Raw genomic sequence first — 21,980 nt, 5'->3', positions numbered from 1 at the left:
CATCAAACAAATATAGCTATTATCACTAGAAAAATACTTATCTGATTGACAATTAAAAAATCTGTATGTCTGTAGTAACAGTAAAGTTGGCTATACATTTATGATAGTTGAGGGACAAATGCTCATTCAAGACTTTGTTGAGCATACTTGTAATTGTGAATTGGGGGAGGGGAGGAATAATACCTAGCCAGACACCACTGGCAGTTGCTTATCTCTACTTCAACAAAAGGATAAGGCACGTTGAAATCCTGCACATGCCCAATCCTCAACATGTGCAATTGGGGGAGAATCAGGAGACTATCATATACATAAGATGGTCAGCTGATCTTGCTGTAATTGGCAGATTGGGCCCACTTTAATGTGTATGCCACACAAGTGGCAGAATGAATGTGTCCAAAACCCCACAGGCACGCAGTGGCAAATGGCCTTGTGGCAACATCATGCTACCATTTGCCGCCGCATGCAGGTGTGGTGGTGTGCACTCACTCATAGGCTGTTTTGCTCTATTATGTGATTAATCCAATAATATTTGTTAATTAAATATTTTTCAATCACAGAGATTCTGATACATTTCTATTCAGTTGCAGCTGCTACCTTTGTCACCTTCTCAGAAAATGACAACAAATGTTATGTCACTATATTCTGAATATAACAAAAAGCAATAACATCAGTTTTTGTGTTGCACAACTAGATTTTTGAAGACTACTCACCAGGAGAAATAACTTCTTTGCAGGTGGTTGTAAATCTCTCACAGCCTACGCTAAAACAAATACTTGTCTGAAGATATTTGCAGTCGTAACTGATGGTAGCAATAAAATGTCGCGTTATATACTCATATAGTCTCCAAGCATCCCCACCTTAACAAATAAAAACAAAGTTAAGAGTGAATGTACTTTGTCAGATAAAGAAGCAGGACAATGGTTCTACCTTGGTTTCTTGATTGTATACGCAATACTAGGTCATTAAAACAGAAGAAAACAGGAATATTGCTGTGTAAAGATCTCTACTTTGTTGGTAATGAAGCACAGTCTGAATTTTTGTTACCATGAGACATGAGATTCACTTCTAAATAAATAGCTTTTGTCCAATCGGACAGCAAGTATTTTGGCAGCTCAGTTCTAAGCAGATTACAGAAACAGATGTAAGAATGGTAAATGGAGTTGTTTGGAAAGATGGTACCTGGGATGAGTAACAAAGCGCAGGATCAGCCAATAAAAATTAAATATCTATGGTTAGGTAAGAACTTTGGATAGTTTATTTCAAATAATATGAGTACAATAAACATAGAAGACATTTCCTCTGTTTTTTTTTATCCAATTACATGAGAACTGTCAATGAGATTGGATTAGCTGGGACACAAGGAAACATTATCTGCATTTATACTATAGGAGTAGATAGATCTAGATGATGTACACATCTGGGCTCAGAACCTGATATAGCTAGAATGAGACAGATCAGAATATAGCAACCATGTTAGAAATCCATATAAAAACAAAGTAAGTCAAAGACATTAACATTACACACTGTTTGAATTTACATATATATGCTATATACGGGTAGGGGAATATGCAAAGCAGCTCATTACACCACCTTATTCAGGTAGTGTTCCCTGGTATCAGCTTAGCTCCTGTTAAGGAATATGAAAAGCTAATCGGGATTTATGCCAAGCCAGACTACTTCCCAAAAGGAAAGTTTCTACCCATCTGCAGACAGCTGTTTCGTGGTTTTTGCCAGTCGTCAGTAGAGAGCAGTGTGATCTGGCTTTGCTCGGGTAAGAGTCCTGAGAGCAGCTAAAGGGGGTGAGTATTTATCTCAGGGAGAGATTACCACTCCTGGTATGACGGAGCTTCATAAGGCCATTTTGGACATTTATATGCTATATATGGAACCGATAATTGTCACCTCCCACTCTTCCTTTTCTTTGTCATGAATATTCTGTGGCAGTCAGCAGTGAAGAGTTCTTGGCTGTCTGGTTTAATAATTGTTGTAAAACTAACAGGTCTTTATAAACTAAACTTTTCTAACCCTTATATCCCCCCTTAAAGGGGTACTCCACAGGCCAGCGTAGAACTAAATGTTCCGAACGCTGTTTTTGCGCTGCGGGGGTCGGCCACGCCCCCTCGTGATGTCTCGGCCACGCCCCCTCAATGAAAGTCTATGGGAGGAGACGTGACGTCCCCTCCCATAGACTTGCATTGAGGGTGTGTGGCCGTGATGTCACAATGGGGCTTGGCCGACCCCTGCAGAGCAAAAAACAGCGTTTGGAACAGCATGAAGGAGGCTGGTACCCAAACATGGCTTACGATATAATCTGCTATGTATACAGTTGTTAACCTTTTCTCCTATAAGAGTAACATCCAAAAAATCGATTTGGTCCTTACTGAGCATCATGTTAAAGGATAAAGCAAATTGGTTAGCATTAATAAAAGAAACAAAATCCAATGCCTGAACATGGGTACCCCTTCATACTAGGAGGGGGTCATCTATGTACCTCCCGTACCAACCCACCAGAGTAGAGAATGGGTTGGACGGGGAGAACAAGACGACCTCCTCCCAGTATGACATATAGAGATTGTCTAGGAATGGAGAGAATTTTAAAGCCCATAGGGCGTCCTTTAACTTGTGGCTGATCGTTACAGCGGTACGGACATAAACGCAAAAAAAAAAAAAAAACACCCACATGTGACCCCATTTTGGAAACTACACCCCTCACCGAACATAACAAGGGGTATGAACATAACAAGGGGTATGAACCTTAACACCCCACAGGTGTTTGAAGAATTTTCATTAAAGTATTTGTATTTGTATAAAATGATGGTGTTATCCCTAATTTTTCATTTTCACAAGGGGTAATAGGAAAAAAGCTCCCCATATGTTTTGTAACACCATTTCTTCTGAGTATATAAATACCCCATGTGTGATTGGACTAACCGTTCTGCCTTTTTTGGGAACGACGAACAGATTTAAATAGAAGCCCAAAAAACGTTCCTGAGGCGGAACCGGTACAATAACCCCCTGAGCAGGGAGGGTGTGGAGAGCAGACTGAAAGGCTGCAGCCAGGACCGTCGAGCGGGGAAGCTGGTACCGGAAAAAACGATCCCGGGGAAAAGAACCAAACTCAATCCGATAGCCATCTGAAACGACGTCCTGAACCCAGGAATCCTGGACCTGTGCCAACCAAACATCTTGAAAAAAAGACAAACGACCGGCCACCCGAGGAGAAAACTCGTGGGGGCGCCCCTTGAGGCGGAGGTAGGCTTGCAAGTACTTGATTTGGCAGAGAAATGTCCAGAACGGCCATCCTACTTCCAGGAGGGGCGTGGCTTGAAGGTAGGAGTCTTCCGCGACTGTGTAGACGCCGGCTTGCCCTGACGACCCGAGCCAAAAGAACGAAAGGATCGAGGTCTTGCGGCGAGGATCATAGCGGCACACCCTGTTTTGAGGGAGCAGAGAGCTCTTAACACCTGTAGCCTGGGAGATGATTTCGTCCAGTCGCTTGCCAAAAAGACGGCCGCCAGTAAATGGCATCTCTGTGAGTGATTTCTTGGAAGCCACGTCGGGATTCCAGGCCTTCAGCCACATGGAGCGGCGGATAGCAACCAAGTTGCCCGAAGCAAATGCTGCACAGCGTGCGGATTCCAGGGAAGCTTGACATAGATAATCGCCAGCGTTGGAGATCTGGAGAGCTAAGTCCGGCAGATCGTCTGGAAGAGCCCCAGATAAAATGCCTTGGCGAAGCTGAGAGGCCCAGGCCGATAGGGCTTCAGAGACCCAAGGCAGCCCGAGGACGCTGAACTAGTCTCGGTGGAGGGAGGTTGCAAGGAGGAATGCTTCAAGGCAGAGATCGTCTGAAAGAGTGAACAAACAGAAACCGGAGGGGGGTCAGAGACCACATACACTATGAACCGTGCCCTTTAGTCGCAAGAGGGAGGGATCAGGCAGTGCCATACTCCTGTCGCCCCCAACCTAGAAAAATAATACAGTAGAAAAAACTAAACTTTCTAAACTAGAAAATAACAAAAAGAAGACCAGGTCTGGAGAAACTCCAGACCTGCGTCTGCCTTCTAGGACACTAAGCTAAAACTGTTTAGCTCAGAGTCAGTGGGCGGGGTATATTCTGCCAGGAGGGGCCGACCTCTTTTTTTTATTAAACATAGTGTCAGCCTCCTAGTGGCAACAAGATATACCCCAATGGAGCCATTGGAGAAATGTAATTTTTCATTGGCACAGCCCACTGTTCCAAAGATCTGTCAAATGCCAGTGGGGTGTAAATGCTCACTGCACCCCTTATTACATTCCGTGAGGGGTGTAGTTTCCGAAATTCCATTCCAAACAAATTCTCTCTCCAAAAGCACAATGGCGCTCCTTCTCTTCTGAGCATTGTAGTTCGCCCGCAGAGCACTTTCCATCCAAATATGGGATATTTCCATAAAAATTTTGCGAGGCTTTTTCTCCGATTACCCCTTGTGAAAATGAAAAACTTGGGGTAACACCATCTTTTTAGTGAAAAAAAAATAGAATTTTTCATTTTCACATCCAACTTTTGCGGAAATTTGTCAAACACCTGAGGGGTGTAAATGCTCACTGTACCCCTTGTAACGTTCCTTGAGGGGTGTTTCCCAAATAGTGTGTAAAAAAATACAGGTGTAAAAAAAATGGAGATTTTGAATTTTCTCCTTGAATTTGCAGCTATTCCTGTGAAACACCTAAAAGGGTAACACATTTTCTGAATGTCATTTTGAATATTTTGAGGGGTGCCTTTTTTATAATGGGGTAATTTATGGGGTATTTCTAATATAAAGCCACTTTAAAACTGAACTGGTGCCAGAAAAATTTCGATTTTGAAACTTTTGTGAAAAATTGGAAAATTGCTGCTGGACTTTGAAGCCCTCTGATGTCTTCCAAAAGTAAAAAACATGTCAACTTTATGATGCAAACATAAAGTAGACATATTTTATATGTGAATCAATATATAATTTATTTGGTATGTCTATTTTCCTTACAAGCAGAGAGCTTCAAAGTTAGAAAAATGCTAAATTTTCAAATTTTTCATGAAATTTTATGAATTTTTTTACCAAGAAATAATGCAAGTATCGGCAAAAATGTATCACTTTGTTAAAGTAGCGTATGACATGAAAATACAACATCGGAATCAAATTAATAAGTAAAAGCATCCCAGAGTTATTAAAGGGGTACTCCGCTGCTCAGCATTTGGAACAAACTGTTCTGAACGCTGGAGCCGACACCGGGAGCTTGTGATGTCATAGCCCCGCCCCCTCATGATGTCACACCCCCTCCCCCTCAATGCAAGTCCATACCAAAGTACCCCTTTAATGCTTAAAGTGACAGTAGTCAGATGTGCAAAAAAATGCTCTGGACCTTAAGGTGAAAATGGGCTTGGTCCTCAAGGGGTTAAGGAACTTATTACATGCTGTTTTACTATTGTAACATATGCAGTAAGCTGTCCCCAGACATAATTTTTTAAGTTAAAACTCTCCTGAGGGATTTGACTTTTTTGATATGAAAACTGAGCAAACGCTGCTATAAAAAAATTATCACATAATTCTGGACCAAATGAAAAAAACAAGAAAAAAATATTATTAAAGATGGACAAAAATAAGCATCAAATGTTTTTACTATTTTAGGAAAAGAAAATCGTGTTTATCAAACACAGGATAAGGTATTTACCAAGTTCTGCCTCTGTTGCTGAACGCATTGGTGTAATAGGGGGGTGGTCTCCTGCATCTGTTCCTTTTCTGGGCCGATTAATATTTTCAGCAAGCAAAGCTTTAACCTAGAAAGGCAGAGTAATAAATAGTCAATACATGAAGATCTGAGAAGGGTAGGTTCAACGTTACTGTATATAGGTGAAAGTTTGCCATCAACTGATGACCTACTTTATGTTTTCTATATTTTTTGCATCAATCTGCCATATAAGACTTGAATATATTGGGATGGGTTTTCTGTGCAACTATCTATTCATTGCAGCATTATCAAGGTAAATTACATTGGTCTTAAAATTGTTTATGGACTTGTATTTAGGATTTTGTGCAGCCCAGTCAAGTTTAATACTATGGTAAACCATTTTTTTGCAATGGACCTTGCTTTGTGCACAATGAAATAGTCATGGTGAAACAGAAGAGGGCCTTCCACGTAATTGCCACAGAGTTGAGAGCACACAATCATCTAGAATGGCATTGCATTCTGAAGCTTTAAGATTTTATTGAAACTAAGGGGCTCAGCCCAGATTTGTCTTTCAGACTGTCAAGATGGTGACATGCTATTCATCTCATCCAAAGAACCAACGAGTGCTTTGCACCACTCCAGCTGATGCTTAGTATTGTGCATGGTAATGTCATGCTTGCGTGCGGTTCATTGGCCACAGAAACCTAATCCAATTCTGCAGATTGTGTGGTATTATAACAGGCTTTGAACACAGAGAAAAGGAGGAAAACAGTGCCTAAAACATTAAGAAAAGCTATTACTTTTTTGTTTTGCTCACCGTATCACCCCAGAATAGATTGTTGGCCTGTTGCCTCAGGGTTCCTTTCAGATCAAAGTTCTCAGGATAGTGTGTGGTCTCTGTGCGAGGATAGCTGATATAGCCTTGAGTATATAATCGCTCTGCAATTTGCATTGTATGTTGTGGACCCATACCTGAAACAATATGAGAGATAATGATACATACCACACTGACATTGATAAGACAATCAGCAAGTAAGTGGTCAATACAAAGAGACACTTTTACTGTGTAAACAAACTGGACAGTGTCCCAAAATATCATCATTCAAACTTTTCTCATAAGAAAAGAAATTGTTTAGTCATCAAAAAGGGATTTTTGTACCCTTTTTGTAGCCTTGTGTTTTCCAATCAGGGTGCCACCAGCTGTTGCAAAATTAAAACTCCCAGCATGCCATGCTGGGGAGTTGTAGTTTTGCAACAGCTGGAGGGACCCAGGTTGGAACACACTGGTTTAGGGCAATACTGTAGTACTGGGGCAATGCTTGCAACAACACTACAATTAATACAGCAATGCAGGGATGAGGCTGCCAAACTAGTAATGATGGCCTATTCATAGCTTAACAGAATAGTGAGATGAGACCTCCTCTTCAAACAGTTGATCAGTCAGACCCCTGGCAACCTATACAGGTACACACCTGCAAGAGTTGCATATCAATGGCCATCCTTTGCCAAAGCTTGAAGAGAGAGCCTGTCTTTACCCTAAAGTTCACTAAGGCAGCAATCTTAGTGTGGAGATGTAAATTAAGGGTTGCCTCCCCAGATGGGGAGCCAGTGATACAGGGTGGTGTGGAACCTATTGCCTGAACCTAAAAGATACTGAAAACTGTTTAAATCTAGTGGCACACAAATAAAGAAGGTTATGCACTGTAAACACAGACTGGATATCTGGCCAGAAGTATAAAAATTTCTCATATCCTAGCCAGACAACTGTGGGTAAACAGGGGCGTGTGCATACAAAGTGCTGTCACTCACTGGGATCCCATCCCAGTGATTTAAAAGAATAGTCCGGTATGGACTTTTTTTATTCTATCGAGCCCGGACTGCAAAAAAAGTGAAAATAAACTTTCACTTACTTTCCTACATTACCCCAGAGCTCCGCTACAGCTGATCGGTCAGCCGGGCTGTCTTCTTCCTATTCCCTTTAGCCCGGTACGTCACACGGTGCTTCACCCTATCACCGAACACAGCGATATCCTGCTTCGGCCGGTGATAGGCTGAAGCACCGTGTGACGTTCCGGGCTAAGGGAAGTAGGAAGAAGACAGCACGGCCGACTGATCAACTGTAGCGGAACGCCGGGGGAACGTAGGAAAGTAAGTGAAAGTTTATTTTCACTTTTTTTTGCAGCCCGGGCAGGATAGAATAAGAATAGTCCGTATCGGACTATTACTTTAAGGCACCGGGATCACCACTCCTGGAACACTTGTGGATCTCAGGCCTTCAAATAATTTGGCTAGCGTGGCTTTCATACAAAGGCCAAGGCTGGACCAATATGCCTACACCCAAAATGTAACATCCCTGCGTATTAATGTACCTGTCTATATACAGTATTTATATTCAACAAACCTAAAGCTGAACTGGCCACTCTCAACATTTCCACCGTGTTTAATGCCTGAGGTCTCTGCTTGGCCTTCTCCTTTTTGCTGACAGATTCTACCTGCAGGGAAACAAACATATGATTACCTCAGCTTACCTTACCCCAAGAATTAGCATAAAAGTGACACAGTATACAGTAGACAATAGTACCCTGCTCTGAATGATGTTGAGGTGGTAGTTTTCTTTTTTTATTTATTTTTTTATTAAACCAGTATTCTGGTTTCAAGTAAAGATTGTTCATTGTACTGTATAATATCCCAAAAACCTACAAAAATAACTAATATTACAATACATAAAATAGAACAAATGCAACAACTGAAAAGGGCACTCGTGGTAATCCTGGGTAGTGATAATACACCGCTTATAAAAATAAAGGGAACACTAAGATAACACATCCTAGATCTAAGTGAACTAATCTAATTAAATAATTTCGTTGCTACATAGTTGAATGTGCTGACAACAAAATCACACAAAAATGATAAATGGAAAAGTAGATTTTTATGCTTACCGCAAAATCTCTCTCTCTCCAAAGATCCATTGGGGGGCACAGAAACTGTGGGTACATGCTGCTGTCACTAGAAGGCTTGACACTAGGCAACAAGAAAAGGCGTCCCCTCCCAGCAGGATATACCCGCCCACAGGCACCTGAGCTAATCAGTTTAGACCCAGAGCAGTAGGAGAGGACAGACAGGTAAAGAAAAAACAGTAACTGTCCGAGGAAACCACAGAATAAAAATTTACTGAAACCACCCTCGGACAGGTAACCAAACCAGGAACACCAGAACAAATGGGTGGGTGTTGTGTCCCCCAATGGATACTCCGAGAAAGAGATTTTACGGTAAGCATAAAAATCTACTTTTCTCGATCGGCTCCATTGGGAGACACAGAAACCGTGGGACGTACCAAAGCAGTTCCTGGTGTGGGCAACTTAGGTGGAAGGCTGGCCTCCTGCAACACCTTGTGACCCAGACCAGCATCAGCAGATGCAAAGGTATGTACCTGGTAAAATTTTGTAAACATGTGTAAGAACGACCAGGTGGCCACCTTACAAATTTGACAGACCAAAGCCCTGTTGTGGAGAGCCCAGGAGGCCCCGACAGAACAAGTGGAATGAGCCAAGACCCTGAAAGGAAGAGTCTTCCCCTTGCAGCAATAAGCTTCCAAAATGGCAAAACAAATCAGCCGTGAAAAGGTCGCCTCCGAAGCAGGAAGCCCCTTACGATGACCCTCCATAAGCGCAAAGAAGGAGTCACTCTGGCGAAAGGAAGAAGTGACTGAAAGGTAAATCTGAACAGCCTGTACCGCGTTAAGACCATGAAGCAAACGTTCCCTGGAATGAGATGGAAAAGGACAAAAGGATGGAAGGACGATGTCTTCAGTTAGGTGAAAAGCGGAGACCACCTTAGGCAAAAAGTACAGGACCGGACGAAAAACAACCTTGTCCTGTAGTAAGACCAGGCAGGGAGAACGGCATCAGAGAGCTGCCAGCTCCGAAACTCTCTTAATGGAAGTGACCGCAATGAGGACGGCCACCTTCCAGGAAAGGATACGAAGAGGAACATCCCGGAGAGGTTCGAGGGGAGTACCCTGAAGGGCACTGAGAACCAAATGTAGATCCCAAGGTGGAGTAGAGGATCTGTAAGGCGGAGCCGCATGAGCAACACCCTGCAGAAAAGTCCGGATGTGAGGATCGGACGCCAGGGGATGCTGAAAGAAGATGGAGGGAGCCGAAACGTGTCCCTTAAGGGAACTGAGAGCCGAGCGTTGTTCCAGCCCTGACTATAAAAAGGAAAGAAGTCGTGGGAGGGAGTATGTAACTGGAGAAAAGGAGTGAGATTCACACAAACGAAAATAAGACCGCCAAGTATGGTGGTACATCCTCGCAGGGGAGGGCTTGCACGCCTTGACCATAGTGCAAACTACTTAGGGAGAGAACCCCTGGTTCTCAGAACAGCGGTCTCAATCACCAGGACATCAAATGCAGCAACTGTAAATTGGGGTGGCAAAGGGGACCCCGAGAGAGCAGGTCGGGACGAACTGGGAGGCGCAGTGGCACGTCATCCACTAGATGAACCACGTCTGCATACCACAACTGCCTGCGCCAGTCCAGAGCCACGAGAATGGCGGGAACGCCCTCCGCTTTGAGCTTCCTCAGGACCCTGGGAAGGAGAGGAAGAGGAGGGAAGAGATAGGGGAGGGCAAGGTGCGACCAGGGAAGCACCAGGGCATCCACGGCTAGGGCCAAGGGATCCCAGGACTTCGCCACAAAGCGAGGAACTTTCTGGTTGTGGCAGGACACAAACAAGTCCACATCGGGGGAGCCCCAGAGGTTGCAGATTTCAAATGCTTCTGGATGAAGAGACCACTCGCCAGGGTCGACTGTGGAGTGGCTGAGAAAGTCTGCCTCCCAATTCTTCACCCCTGGTATGTGAGATGGAGGGAACTCTGAGCTCCGCACAGAAAAGGATCTTGGAGACTTCGGCCATCGCCGTTGAGCTGCGTGTGCCGCCCTGGTGATTGACCTACGCCACAGCTGTGGAGTTGTCCGACTGGACACGGACAGGATGGTCTTGGAGAATGCGCTCCCAATGGCAGAGGCAAGGGTAGATTGCCCTGAGTTCCAGGATGTTGATGGGGAGAAGAGCTTCCCGGGAGGACCAAAGGCCCTGGACCGTCCGGTCCCTGAAGACTCCTCTCCAACCGCTGAGACTTGCATCCATCGAGATGACCTGCAAGTGGAGGGGCAGAAAGGATCGCCCCTGACGAAGAAGAGGGGACCAAAGCCACCACAGGAAGGACTGTCTTGGAAGGAAGAATGATTCTGTGATCGAGGGACAGCAGAGTCTTGTCCCGCCAGGACAGAAGATAAATTTGAAGAGGGCGATAATGAAACTGGGCGAAAGGAACGGCTTCCATGGCCGCCACCATTAGACCCAGAACTTCCATGCAGAACTGAATGGAAACCAGAACAGGATGCCGGAGAATCCGAACTCCTGATAATAAAGCAAGGAGCTTGTGGAGCTTGTCTGCGGAAGCCAAATTCGGGCAGTCGCCATGTCAAACTGGAGTCCAAGGAAGATTAGAGGCTGGGTGGGAGTTAGGTTGGACTTGTCCTGATTGACCACCCAGCCGAAACGGGACAAGGTCTGAAGAGTGAGACGGAGACTCTCTTGATTCTGGGCCCTGGTTGGAGCATTGACCAGGAGGTGATCCAGGTAAGGATTTACAGACACACCCCAAGCCCGCAGGATGGCGATAACTGCCGCCAGGACCTTGGTGAGGACCCTTGAAGCCGTGGCCAGACCAAAAGGAAGGGCAACAAACTGAAAATGGCCCTCTGGAATGGCGAAGCGAAGATATCGCTGAATGTCCTGGAAAAAAGGGGATGTGGAGGTAGGCATCCTGGATATCCACCGAGGACAGAAACTCCCCTTGATCCATGGATACCACTACAGAACGGAGAGACTCCATACGGAAATGACGGAGGAGAAGGAGACGGTTGAGGAGCTTCAGATCCAGGATCTGGCGGACGGAACCCCCTTTCTTGGGAACCACAAACAGGTTCAAATAGAAGCCCGAAAAACACTCCTTGGGAGGAACTGGGACGATCACTCCCCGAGTGAGAAGGTTCCGAGGCGCCACTCGAAAGGACGAAAAAAGCGATCCCTTGGACAATAAGTAAACTCGATCTGATAGCCGTTGGAAACGTCATCTTGGACCCAAGAGTTCTGCACGTGGGCAGACCAAACATCCCAGAAAAGGGACAAACGTCCTCCCACTCGAGAAGAATGTTCAGGTGGGGGCGTCCCTTCAGGCAGAAGGAGGCTTATGGATGCCCGACTTGGCCGCGAAACAGCCGGAATGGTTATCCGATTTCCAGGAAGGACGGGTCTTGAAAGAAGGAGCCTTCTTATCCTGTGAGGGTGCCGGTCTAGTCACCCTACTTGACCCATAGGACCGAAAGGACCAGAAGGAGATTGACTTCCTTCGGGAGTCGGTACGGCGAGAATTATTCTGTGTTAATAAGGAGCTCTTACCTCCAGTACGCCTCTGAGATAATCTCATCCAGGCATTTCCCAAAAAGTCGAGACACAGTAAAAGGAAGCTCAGTGAGAGATTTCTTGGAAGCGGCATCAGCGTCCCAGGCCTTCAGCCACATGGAATGACAAAGTGCCACTAGATTACCTGTGGCAAAAGCAGTACAACTGCTTAGAAGCAGAGCACAAAAAGTCTCCAGCATTGGAGAGTTGAAGTGCAAGATCTGCCAAATCTTCCAAAGGGGCCCCGGACAAAATGCCCTGGCGGAGTTGAGAAGCCCTGACAGAAAGGGCTTTTGACACCCAAGCAGAGGCGAAGGCAGGAAGTAAAGATAAACTTGCTGCTTCAAACGCGAATTTTGCCAGAATTTCAAATCTCTTTTCCGCCGGGTCCTTAAAGGACGCTGCATCCACCAAAGGCAGAATAGTCTCCTTTGACAGGCGAGAAACCGGAGGATCCACGGTTGGTGGAGATGTCCATCTTGCAATGAGAACCACTAGACACAAAAGAAATTCACTGAAATGAGCGCACACCACCAATATACTAATGAAAATACAAAAGTTCTTTATTATATGACTCAACAATCAATATATAGGGAAACATTTAAAATAGCCCAAACAAGGGCATAGCACAACCCTGGGGAAGGGCCATGAACCCCCTTCCACAGGTAAGTGACCCCGTCTGTATCAAACACACAGTGCAATAATAACAGGTAATAACACTATGTCCCAATACCTATCCTGCTCAAGCATAAAAAATAAGCATGACAATAAATGAAGGTTCAATATTGAGTGATACTTAGGCGAGACACAGAGATGGACATCCAATAACAAAAGGACGGGGTCACGCCAGATCCACACGCGTTCCGTCGCAAAGCGACTTCCTCAGGGGTGTGCTATGCCCTTGTCTGGGCTATTTTAAATGTTTTTAAATGTTTCCCTATATATTGATTGTTGAGTCATATAATAAAGAACTTTTGTATTTTCATTAGTATATTGGTGGTGTGCGCTCATTTCAGTGAATTTCTTTTGTGTCTAGTGGTTGTGTATGTTTTTTTTACTGGAGTTGCACCCCCGTACTGGATTTATATATCAGTTGAGCCCCCCTTTACTAAATTGTTGCATCTTGCAATGAGGTCCTGGGCAAAAGGAAACTGTGCCTGAACCTTCTTAGTCCCTTGAAAGCGCTTGTTAGGATGCTTCCTTGCTGTTTCCACTAAGGTGTCAAATTCAGCAGGAGAGCTGAAAACCTTAGGAGAGGGACGGGAGCAGTGAAAGGAAACTTCTGGAGCTGGGTCCGAAGTTCCTGGGTCCTCTAGGTGAAAGATGTCCCTGATGGCCGAAACTAAGAGGTCTACTATGTCAGACATGCCGGTTTGGTCTCTGAGTCAGTGGCAGAACCTGATGCCTCATCTTCCAGTTCCCCAGGAGAGTGGGAGCTGGTGGAGGCAGCCTTGGATGAAGGCAAAACAGACCTGGTATGCAGATCTGGAGACCAAGAGCGGCGACCAGGAGAGCGACCCTGAGATCAGTGCGCATTTGGAAAACCTGACCCACGCCAGGTCGGAAAACGACAGAGAGGGAGGAAACCCATTCCGGGGGCGCAGTGGTGCAGGCAGGACAAGTGGTGGGTTCCGCACAACCACCAGGCATTTTAGTTTTGCAACCCACACAAGCATAATAAGTGTCTGGCTGGGGGGGTCGGGTCTGTGTTTGGACATTGTGAGACCAAGAGAAAATGGAGCAGTCTCACCCGGTGTATGTGTCCCTCAGAGCAGAGAGAGAGAGCGAGAGAGAGAGGGAGAGGGCTAACCTAAGGAGAAGAAGGTCAGGGCCAGCACCAGACTGAACCTCAGTGGCGAAAATTGACCCTCCTGCAACGCACGCACAACACTGATAGGAAGACAGTGACCCCCCCAGTGCACGCGTTGAAAAACCATAGTGCAGGGATCCCCGCCGAAATGCGGGCCGGTGGGTAGTGGGCAGAGCTAAGTGCCGTGAGAGGACCGTGGCCATTATGAAAGCCCCCTGTGCTATGGCAACTTCAACTGAAGTGCAGCCGGGGAAGAGAAAAAGCTGCCGGCCGTGCGCCGACAGCTAACAGAATCCCTGGCGCTCCGGTCACCTCACGCGTGGAGGCGGCTGAAGCGAAAGTCAATTGCCGCTACCATGGGATAGTAGAGCTGTAAAAAATGCCCCTGAATAATGTGAAACAAAGCCTACACCACTGATTATGTCCCCTCCATCAGAATGATAGAGCAGGAACTGTCCCCAGAATGAATAAAGAGGAGTGGGCCCAAAACGCGGGGAGGAAAAAATTCCCATCCAGGAGGCCCCAAGGATAAGGGGCTCCCCAAGCAAGGACCTAGGCATAATAGATAGAAAGCAGTGGTGGAAAAGTGGAGAGGGGGGTGGTCGATATACTCACCCTGTAAACAGCCATAAGATGTCTTCAGCCAGCTATAGTCAAGGGAAGATAGGGGGACCTGGACCCAAGGTGCAACCCCCAGGTGCTGGCCGTTGGCGGGAAGGGGTTAACGGAGCATACATTATGCCCCATTCCCCTTAGCTGCATATGAGGGAACAGGTAGCGCCATGCTCCTGAACCCCCACCTAAAAAACAAGAAAATAAAAAGGAGAAAAGAACCTAAAACAGGCCCTAACTATAAAGTAAAAAAGAAGACCAGGTCTGGAGAGCTCCAGACCTGTGTCTGCCTTCTACTGACACTAAGCTAAAACGGATTAGCTCAGGTGCCTGTGGGCGGGTATATCCTGCTGGGAGGGGACGACTTTTCTTGTTGCCTAGTGTCAAGCCTCCTAGTGGCAGCAGAATATACCCACAGTTTCTGTGTCCCCCAATGGAGACGATCGAGAAATCAAATTGATCAACCCATGGAGGTCAGGATATGGAGTCACACTCAAAATTAAAGTGGAAAACCACACTACAGGCTGATCCAACTTTGATGTAATGTCCTTAATACAATTATAGTCAAAATGAGGTTCAGTAGTGTGTGTGGCCTCCACGTGCCCGTATGACCTCCCTACAACGCCTGGGCATGCTCCTGATGAGGTGGGAGATGGTCTCCTGAGGGATGTCCTCCCAGACCTGGACTAAAGCATCCGTCAACTCCTGGACAGTCTGTGATGCAACGTGGTGTTCTTGGATGGAGCGAGACATGATGTCCAAAACGTGCTCAAATGGATTTAGGTCTGGGGAACGGGTGGGCCAGTCCATAGTATCAATGCCTTCCTCTTGCAGGAACTGCTGACACACTCCAGCCACATGAGGTCTAGCATTGTCTTGCATTAGGAGGAACCCGGGGCCAACCGCGCCAACATATGGTCTCACAAGGGGTCTGAGGATCTCATCTTGGTACATAATGGCAGTCAGACTACCTCTGGCAAGCACATGGAGGGCTGTGCGACCCCCCAAAGAAATGCTACCCCGCACCATTACTGACCCACTGCCAAACCGGTCATGCTGGAGGATGTTGCAGGAACAGAACGTTCTCCAAGGCGTCTCCAGACTCTGTCACGTCTGTCACATGTGCTCAGTGTGAGCCTGCTTTCATCTGTGAAGAGCACAGGGCGCCAGAGGCGAATTTGTCAATTTTGGTGTTCTCTGGCAAAGGCCAAACGTCCTGCAAGGTGTTGGGCTGTAAGCACAACCCCCACCTGTGGATGTTGGGCCCTAATAGCACTACTCATGGAGTCCGTTTCTGACCATTTGAGTGGACACATGCACATTTGTGGCCTGTTGGAGGTCATTTTGCAGGGCTCTGGGAGTGCTCCTCCTTGCACAAACGCAGAGATAGCGGTCCTGCTACTGGGTTGTTGCCCTCCTACACATCTCCTGATGTACTTGCCAGTCTCCTGGTAGTGCCTCCATGCTCTGGACCAGTGTTTCCCAAACGTAGTCCTCAAGCACCCCCAAAAGGTCATGTTTTCTGGATTTCCTTAGTCTTTCACAGGTGATATAATTATGGTCAGTGAATCAGGCATCACCACAGTTATATCACCTGTAAAAGACTAAGGAAATCCAGAAAACATGACCTGTTGGGGGGGTTCTTGAGGACTGCGTTTGAAAAACACTGCTCTAGACACTACGCTGACAGACACAGCAAACCTTCTTGCCACAGCTCGCATTGATGTGCCATCCTCTATGAACTGCACTACCTGAGCCACTTGTGTGGGTTGTAGACTCTGTCTCATGCTACCACTAGAGTGAAAACACCACCAGCATTCAAAAGTGACCAAAACATCAGCCAGGAAGCATAGGAACTGAAGTGGTCTGTGGTCATCACCTGCAAAACCACTCCTTTATTGAGGGGGTCTTGCTAATTGCCTATAATTTCCACCTGTTGTCTGTTCCATTTGCACAACAGCATGTGAAATTGATTGTCAATCAGTGTTACTTCCTGAGTGGACAGTGTGATTTCACAGACGTGTGATTGACTTTGGAGTTACATTGTGTTGTTTAAGTGTTCCCTTTATTTTTTTAAGCAGTGTACAATGATCAGAAAAATAAATGACTAAAGCAATGGTGTGCATAAGGCATAATCAGCAAACACCATGGAAATGATACTTGTATAGAAGGTGCATTAGGTTATCTTACCAAAACATATGTAGGGGCTGGTGTTCCCGTGGCTTCCAGGCAGATGGCCACTTTGTTGGTATTCATTGCACTTTATGCCTGTATTTAACTATTTGCACTTTCTAATTAGCAGCTGTGAGCTCGAGAGCCCCCTTTTTTAGTTGCTGTCTTCATCCTATTTTTTTGTATTTCAGTGTTTTTTAATTAAAAAATGTATACTCTTACATAACATGCAAATCCCTTTGTAACATTTTTTTATAGATTTTTGTTTTGGTAACATTGGGCAACATGGTATTTTGGTAAGGGATACTATTAACCTCGGGATACATAGTGTGTTATGCATATTTACCCCTATACTTTGGGGGCTTTCTGGTTATTGCAGAATAGGTTGTGTCTAATATTTCAGTATACAATTTATACATCAGTCAATTATTATGAAAATCTGTAGCACATTTATTACAAGAAAGAAAACTGATATGCTGTAATATAACTAAGAAACATTGCACCTGTTTGAGTAAACAACGTGTGTTCTAATTCAATGACTACAATCCTAGAAATCATACACAAGATATAAGAGAAGACTGCCCAACATTATATAATACAATGAATGAACTTTATTTGGCAAGAAAAACCCCAATAATTTTTAATAAAACTGTACAAGGGCTATAGGTAGTATATTTAGCTGTTTTGTTTTCTAAAGGTGTCCTCAACCACTTCTACACCGGACCACTTCAAAGCTAGACACAGATATGTGTAAATTTGAAATATGTGTCTTCTTTAATTTTTTTTTATTAATAGCACAGGTTGCTTCATATAGGGGGTATACATGGGCAGAAGCTGTGGTCTTGTCTCTTTTTTATTTAGTTTTACTCATTTTACTCAAATTTTTAAAGGTCATAAAGAGCTCTTTGGGAATTACAACAACTTATTACTGATTTCCCCTATAACTTGGGATGACATATAAACACCAGTTACCGGGGTTACAGACCTGACACACAGACCTGATCTGAGTCTACAAATCCCTAAAAATTCCTGCAACTACAAGACAATCACATGATCACTGGGACAGGAAGCCCTAGGGCTCCCACTGAGTTGCGTACGTCACACTCATTTAGCACAGTGTATGGCAGCTATCAGGAAGGCAGTGACAATTATAAACCATCTTTGCCTTCTCTCTGGAGAGTCAAGCTGTTGTTGATAGCCGGTTCCCCTGCAACAACATGATTTCCATTCAGCTACAGACTTTGTAGAAAGTTAAGGAATGTCCTTGCAGAGCCACTTGTGGACCAGCCTGATGTTTAAAATCTTTAGGGTCCACAAGTGGTCATTGGTCACAGGGCATATCTCCATGTTTACAGGAAACCCTTTTGATATATCTGTAAAAGTAAGAGTAAATACATATAGGATAACATCCTAAAGTCACATTTGTGTAGAAGACTCTCCTCACACCTATGCCATGGTTTTTGTTTTCACAGAATTTATGATGGATATGACCGATCCATTATAATCTATCATGCAGTGAAAAGCTGATGGAAAGAAACTTATATAAGCCTTACATCTTGACATTTATCTATACCAGATACACTAATGTACTAGAGGACAGTTGTGAAGTTTCTTAAAGGGAACCTGTTAGTTTAGTTATGCTGCCCTTGATGAGGGTTGCATAACATGGTGACAGACACCTGTTTGTCGCCTATGCTGAAGTATACAGAAATATGTACAACCTGCCAATAATGAGCAGATGGGCGGGCCAGCAGCCCCTCATGAATATTGGTAACTCTACTGTATTCTTTAGAACAGGCAATAGAAGGCTGGAAACAGCAAGTCTTTCTTTATATTATTCTGTCCTAAGCATAGGCAACATAACTAAACTAACAGATTCCCTTTAAGTGTTAAAAAAAAATGTTAACATCCCAACAGAAGAAATGGACTGTTACCTTTGCTTCCCTGCTTGCCTTCGTAAGGTTCAAGAACATCTGTGCAATTTCTCTGTCAAAGACCCGAACACGATCCCAGTCCAGAGTAAGAAGCTGGTCTTGGCCACGACTCACCTAAATTTAAGGCAAGAAATAGAAGTGAGTGAGTTGATGCTTGAGCCCATTACACCACCTAGAATATATTAGTTCCTTTTTACAATATCTGTCAGTAAGCAGATCTCAGGACTAAAATCTGTAGATATCACAAGTATAATATTATGGATAGCTCACCTTGACTTGAAGGACCCAGTAAGTTTCTGGTTTGAATGACTGGATCTTATCATGTCTCTCCACACAGAATCCTAATGTGGGAGTTTGGCAGGGACCAAAAGATATGAGGGAACTATCCAGGTTGCCATATTTGCCTTGAAAATACTTAGTTTGAAACCTGTATGAAAACAGTGTTGATCAAAAAGCTAAAATATAAGTAATACTAAATAAATAAATAAATAAATAAAATAAAGAAGTTAATGAAGAGAGTGATTTTGTCAAGACAGGATGGCTATTTAATGTGTATGGGGATTGGACTCATATTGGACTCTCCCTTGACAGCAGTCGTTGGTCAGGTAGTAGGATTTTAGTATGCCTGATCCTTTTGTTGTTGGGGAGATCCTACAGTCTGGCAGCAGCTTACTTTTCCTTTGCACCGAAAACAAATGCTAGATCAGCTGAGCCAAACACATGTGTATGAAGAATGTAAAAAAATATGGAAATAAGTGAAGCTATACAGCACTACATGAAGGCCCGCTCTATGCTGTCTTTACATGTGCCTGCTCGTAGCGGCAATACGCCGCAACGAGCAGACACACTGTGATGTGCGAGTCGCAGTATACTCGCACATCGCGGGAGCTCTCTGCCTAGCTCAGAGCAGGGAGAGTGGCCGCAATGTGCGAGTACGCCGCGCACATCGCTGCAGTGTGTCTGTTCGTCGCGGCGTATTGCCGATATGAGCAGGCACATGTAAAGACCAGCAGATCCTTCACCAGCAGATCCGCAGCGTACAATACGCTGTAAATCCGCTCGTGTGAACGTAATCCTAAAGGGGTACTCCCCTGGAAAACATAATTTTTTTTTTTTTATCAACTGGTGCCAGAAAGTTCAACTGATTTGTAAATTACTTCTATTTAAAAATCTTAACCCTTACAGTATTTATCAGCTGCTGCATGCTCCACAAGAAGTAATTTTATATTTGAATTTCTTTTCAGTCTGACCACAGTGCTCTCTGCTGACACCTCTGTCCATTTTAGTAGAGGTGTGCTATGGGGATTTTCTCCTACTCTGGACAGTTCCAAAAATGGACAGAGGTGTCAGCAGAGAGCACTGTGGTCAGACAGAAGGAAATTCAAAAAGAAATGAACTTCCTCTGGGACATACAGCAGCTGATAAGTACTGGAAGTGTAAGGATTTTTAAATAGAAGTAATTTACAAATCTGTTCAACATTTTGGCACCAGTTGATTAAAAAAATGTTTTCCAGTGGAGTACCCCTTTAAAGACGTGATCGTGCCAAGAATTGCCCCAGGCATTAGACCCTTTATCCTATAGTGCCTTATGCCATAAAAACAACTATGAATTAATGTGTATTAGTCATAATGTAGTGGGCTTAAACTGAAAACTTTATATCACATGAAAGTAGAGCCTTATACAATCAAAAAAACTATTTTAAAATAAAATGAAACCTTAATTTTTCTATATATTGTTAGGGTACTTCACACAACAGACTATGCGGGTTTTTCAGCAGCAGACTATGTTGCGACCCCTTGACTTAAATAGTTCTGCAGCAAATCCGCAAGCCAAATTTCTGCTGCAGAAAATTTGCAGCAGATTATATACGTCTGATTGTACCCTCAAGGTACACAACAATACAAAAGAAATAATCCCACAATTCTTTGAAGATGAAAGAACATGAAGGAACCTTGTGAAGGCACATCCAATCCTAAGGTCTAGTTCCTGTCTAGCATCGACAGAAAGTGCTTCATTCTTGTTGGGCTCCCCAAGTCTGTTCATGGCATTTAAGATATCTGTATCCGTGATGGAGCTAAACTTGGCACGCTGCACAGTCCGCTCCCCTGGATGTGCTCTATTCATGACAGGTTGCACTGCATCCAGGACCTAAAGAACAGTTAAGACCAAAATAGTACATCATCCAAAGAATAGAACAGAACCAACGTAATCTAAAGAGCTGACGTGATGATATGTTATAAAGTTACCTCAAAGCAGATGTTTTCTCCTTCCTTGTCACAATCCAGCCACAAGACTATATAGTCACATCCACGTCCTTCCACCTGGGTAAAATTAATATACATATGTATTATTAGAAAAAAATAAATGCTCTGCTTACATTATTTCCACACGGAATAGATGCTTTATAGAAATTAAAAAAAGGTCCTACATCTGAATACGTATATAAAATAAATTCAGTCACTTGGTGGCGCTGTTTCCAGAGAAATCAATTTCAGAAACCGCCCACTGTGGCCATTATCATGTACATTGGTGTTTCCCAACCTGTGGCTCTTCAGCTGTTGCATGCCTTTGGCTGTCCAGGCATGCTAGAAATTGTAGTTTTGAAACAGCTGGAGAGACACAGGTTAAGGAACACTGGTATATATGGAAAATCTCTGTGATAAAATATAAAACAGAAGATAGTTGGGAGGAAAAGATCACCAGGTCCATTTAGTCTGCAATTATATTATTTTCTTTTTATCGTAGGATAGATATATACTTTTATCCCAGGCAGGTTTATATTCACTTCCTGCGGATTTATCAACCACATCTTTTGGAAGTTTGTTCCAAGCATTTACTATTCTTTTAGTAGAAAAGTATGAAAATTTGCATAACTGTCATTGAGATTAATGGAAGGTGCGCAAATGGTGTAGCACAGGTAGCTACGCTGTTACCAGAACTCTCTAAGTCAGTGTTTCCCAACCAGGGTGTCGCCAGCTGTTGCAAAACTACAACTCCCAGCATGCACGGATAGCCTTCGGCTGTCCGGGCATGCTGGGAATTGTAGTTTTGCAACAGCTGGAGGAACCCTGGTTGGGAAACACTGCTCTATGGGATGCAAACAGAGAAGTTCAAGGGCCTATGCCATCTGCACAACGTCCATTAAAGTCAATGGAAGTTGCGCAAATTGCGAGAGACAGTCGGCACAGTTGTTTTCATCTCCTGACCATCTCCGGGGGCATTCATGGGCAAACCCCTCTAATTATACATACAAGATTTGAGGTCAGGAATTTCATGAGAGCTTGTTAGTTCTATT

General features: G+C 44.3%; 1 protein-coding gene across 2 annotated transcripts in view; it reads right to left on the bottom strand.

Annotated features, from left to right (window-relative positions):
* Positions 1 to 21,980, bottom strand: part of TOP3B (DNA topoisomerase III beta) — a 62,417-nt gene that overhangs the window by 17,036 nt on the left and 23,401 nt on the right. For both annotated transcript variants that reach the window (XM_056532044.1, XM_056532053.1), the window contains exons 5-12: positions 20,932 to 21,006; positions 20,637 to 20,833; positions 18,955 to 19,111; positions 18,685 to 18,798; positions 8,087 to 8,177; positions 6,503 to 6,657; positions 5,689 to 5,794; positions 711 to 857 (exon numbers count right to left, since the gene is read on the bottom strand). In XM_056532044.1, coding sequence (XP_056388019.1) covers positions 711 to 857; positions 5,689 to 5,794; positions 6,503 to 6,657; positions 8,087 to 8,177; positions 18,685 to 18,798; positions 18,955 to 19,111; positions 20,637 to 20,833; positions 20,932 to 21,006 — 1,042 coding nt within the window. The remainder of the gene's footprint in view (positions 1 to 710; positions 858 to 5,688; positions 5,795 to 6,502; positions 6,658 to 8,086; positions 8,178 to 18,684; positions 18,799 to 18,954; positions 19,112 to 20,636; positions 20,834 to 20,931; positions 21,007 to 21,980) is intronic.

Source organism: Hyla sarda, chromosome 1 (assembly GCF_029499605.1).
Source record: "Hyla sarda isolate aHylSar1 chromosome 1, aHylSar1.hap1, whole genome shotgun sequence".
In the NCBI taxonomy this organism is placed as follows: Eukaryota; Metazoa; Chordata; class Amphibia; order Anura; family Hylidae; genus Hyla; species Hyla sarda.
The sequence above is the reverse complement of the archived record's forward strand: the minus strand, read 5'-3'. Positions and strand labels throughout refer to the sequence as shown.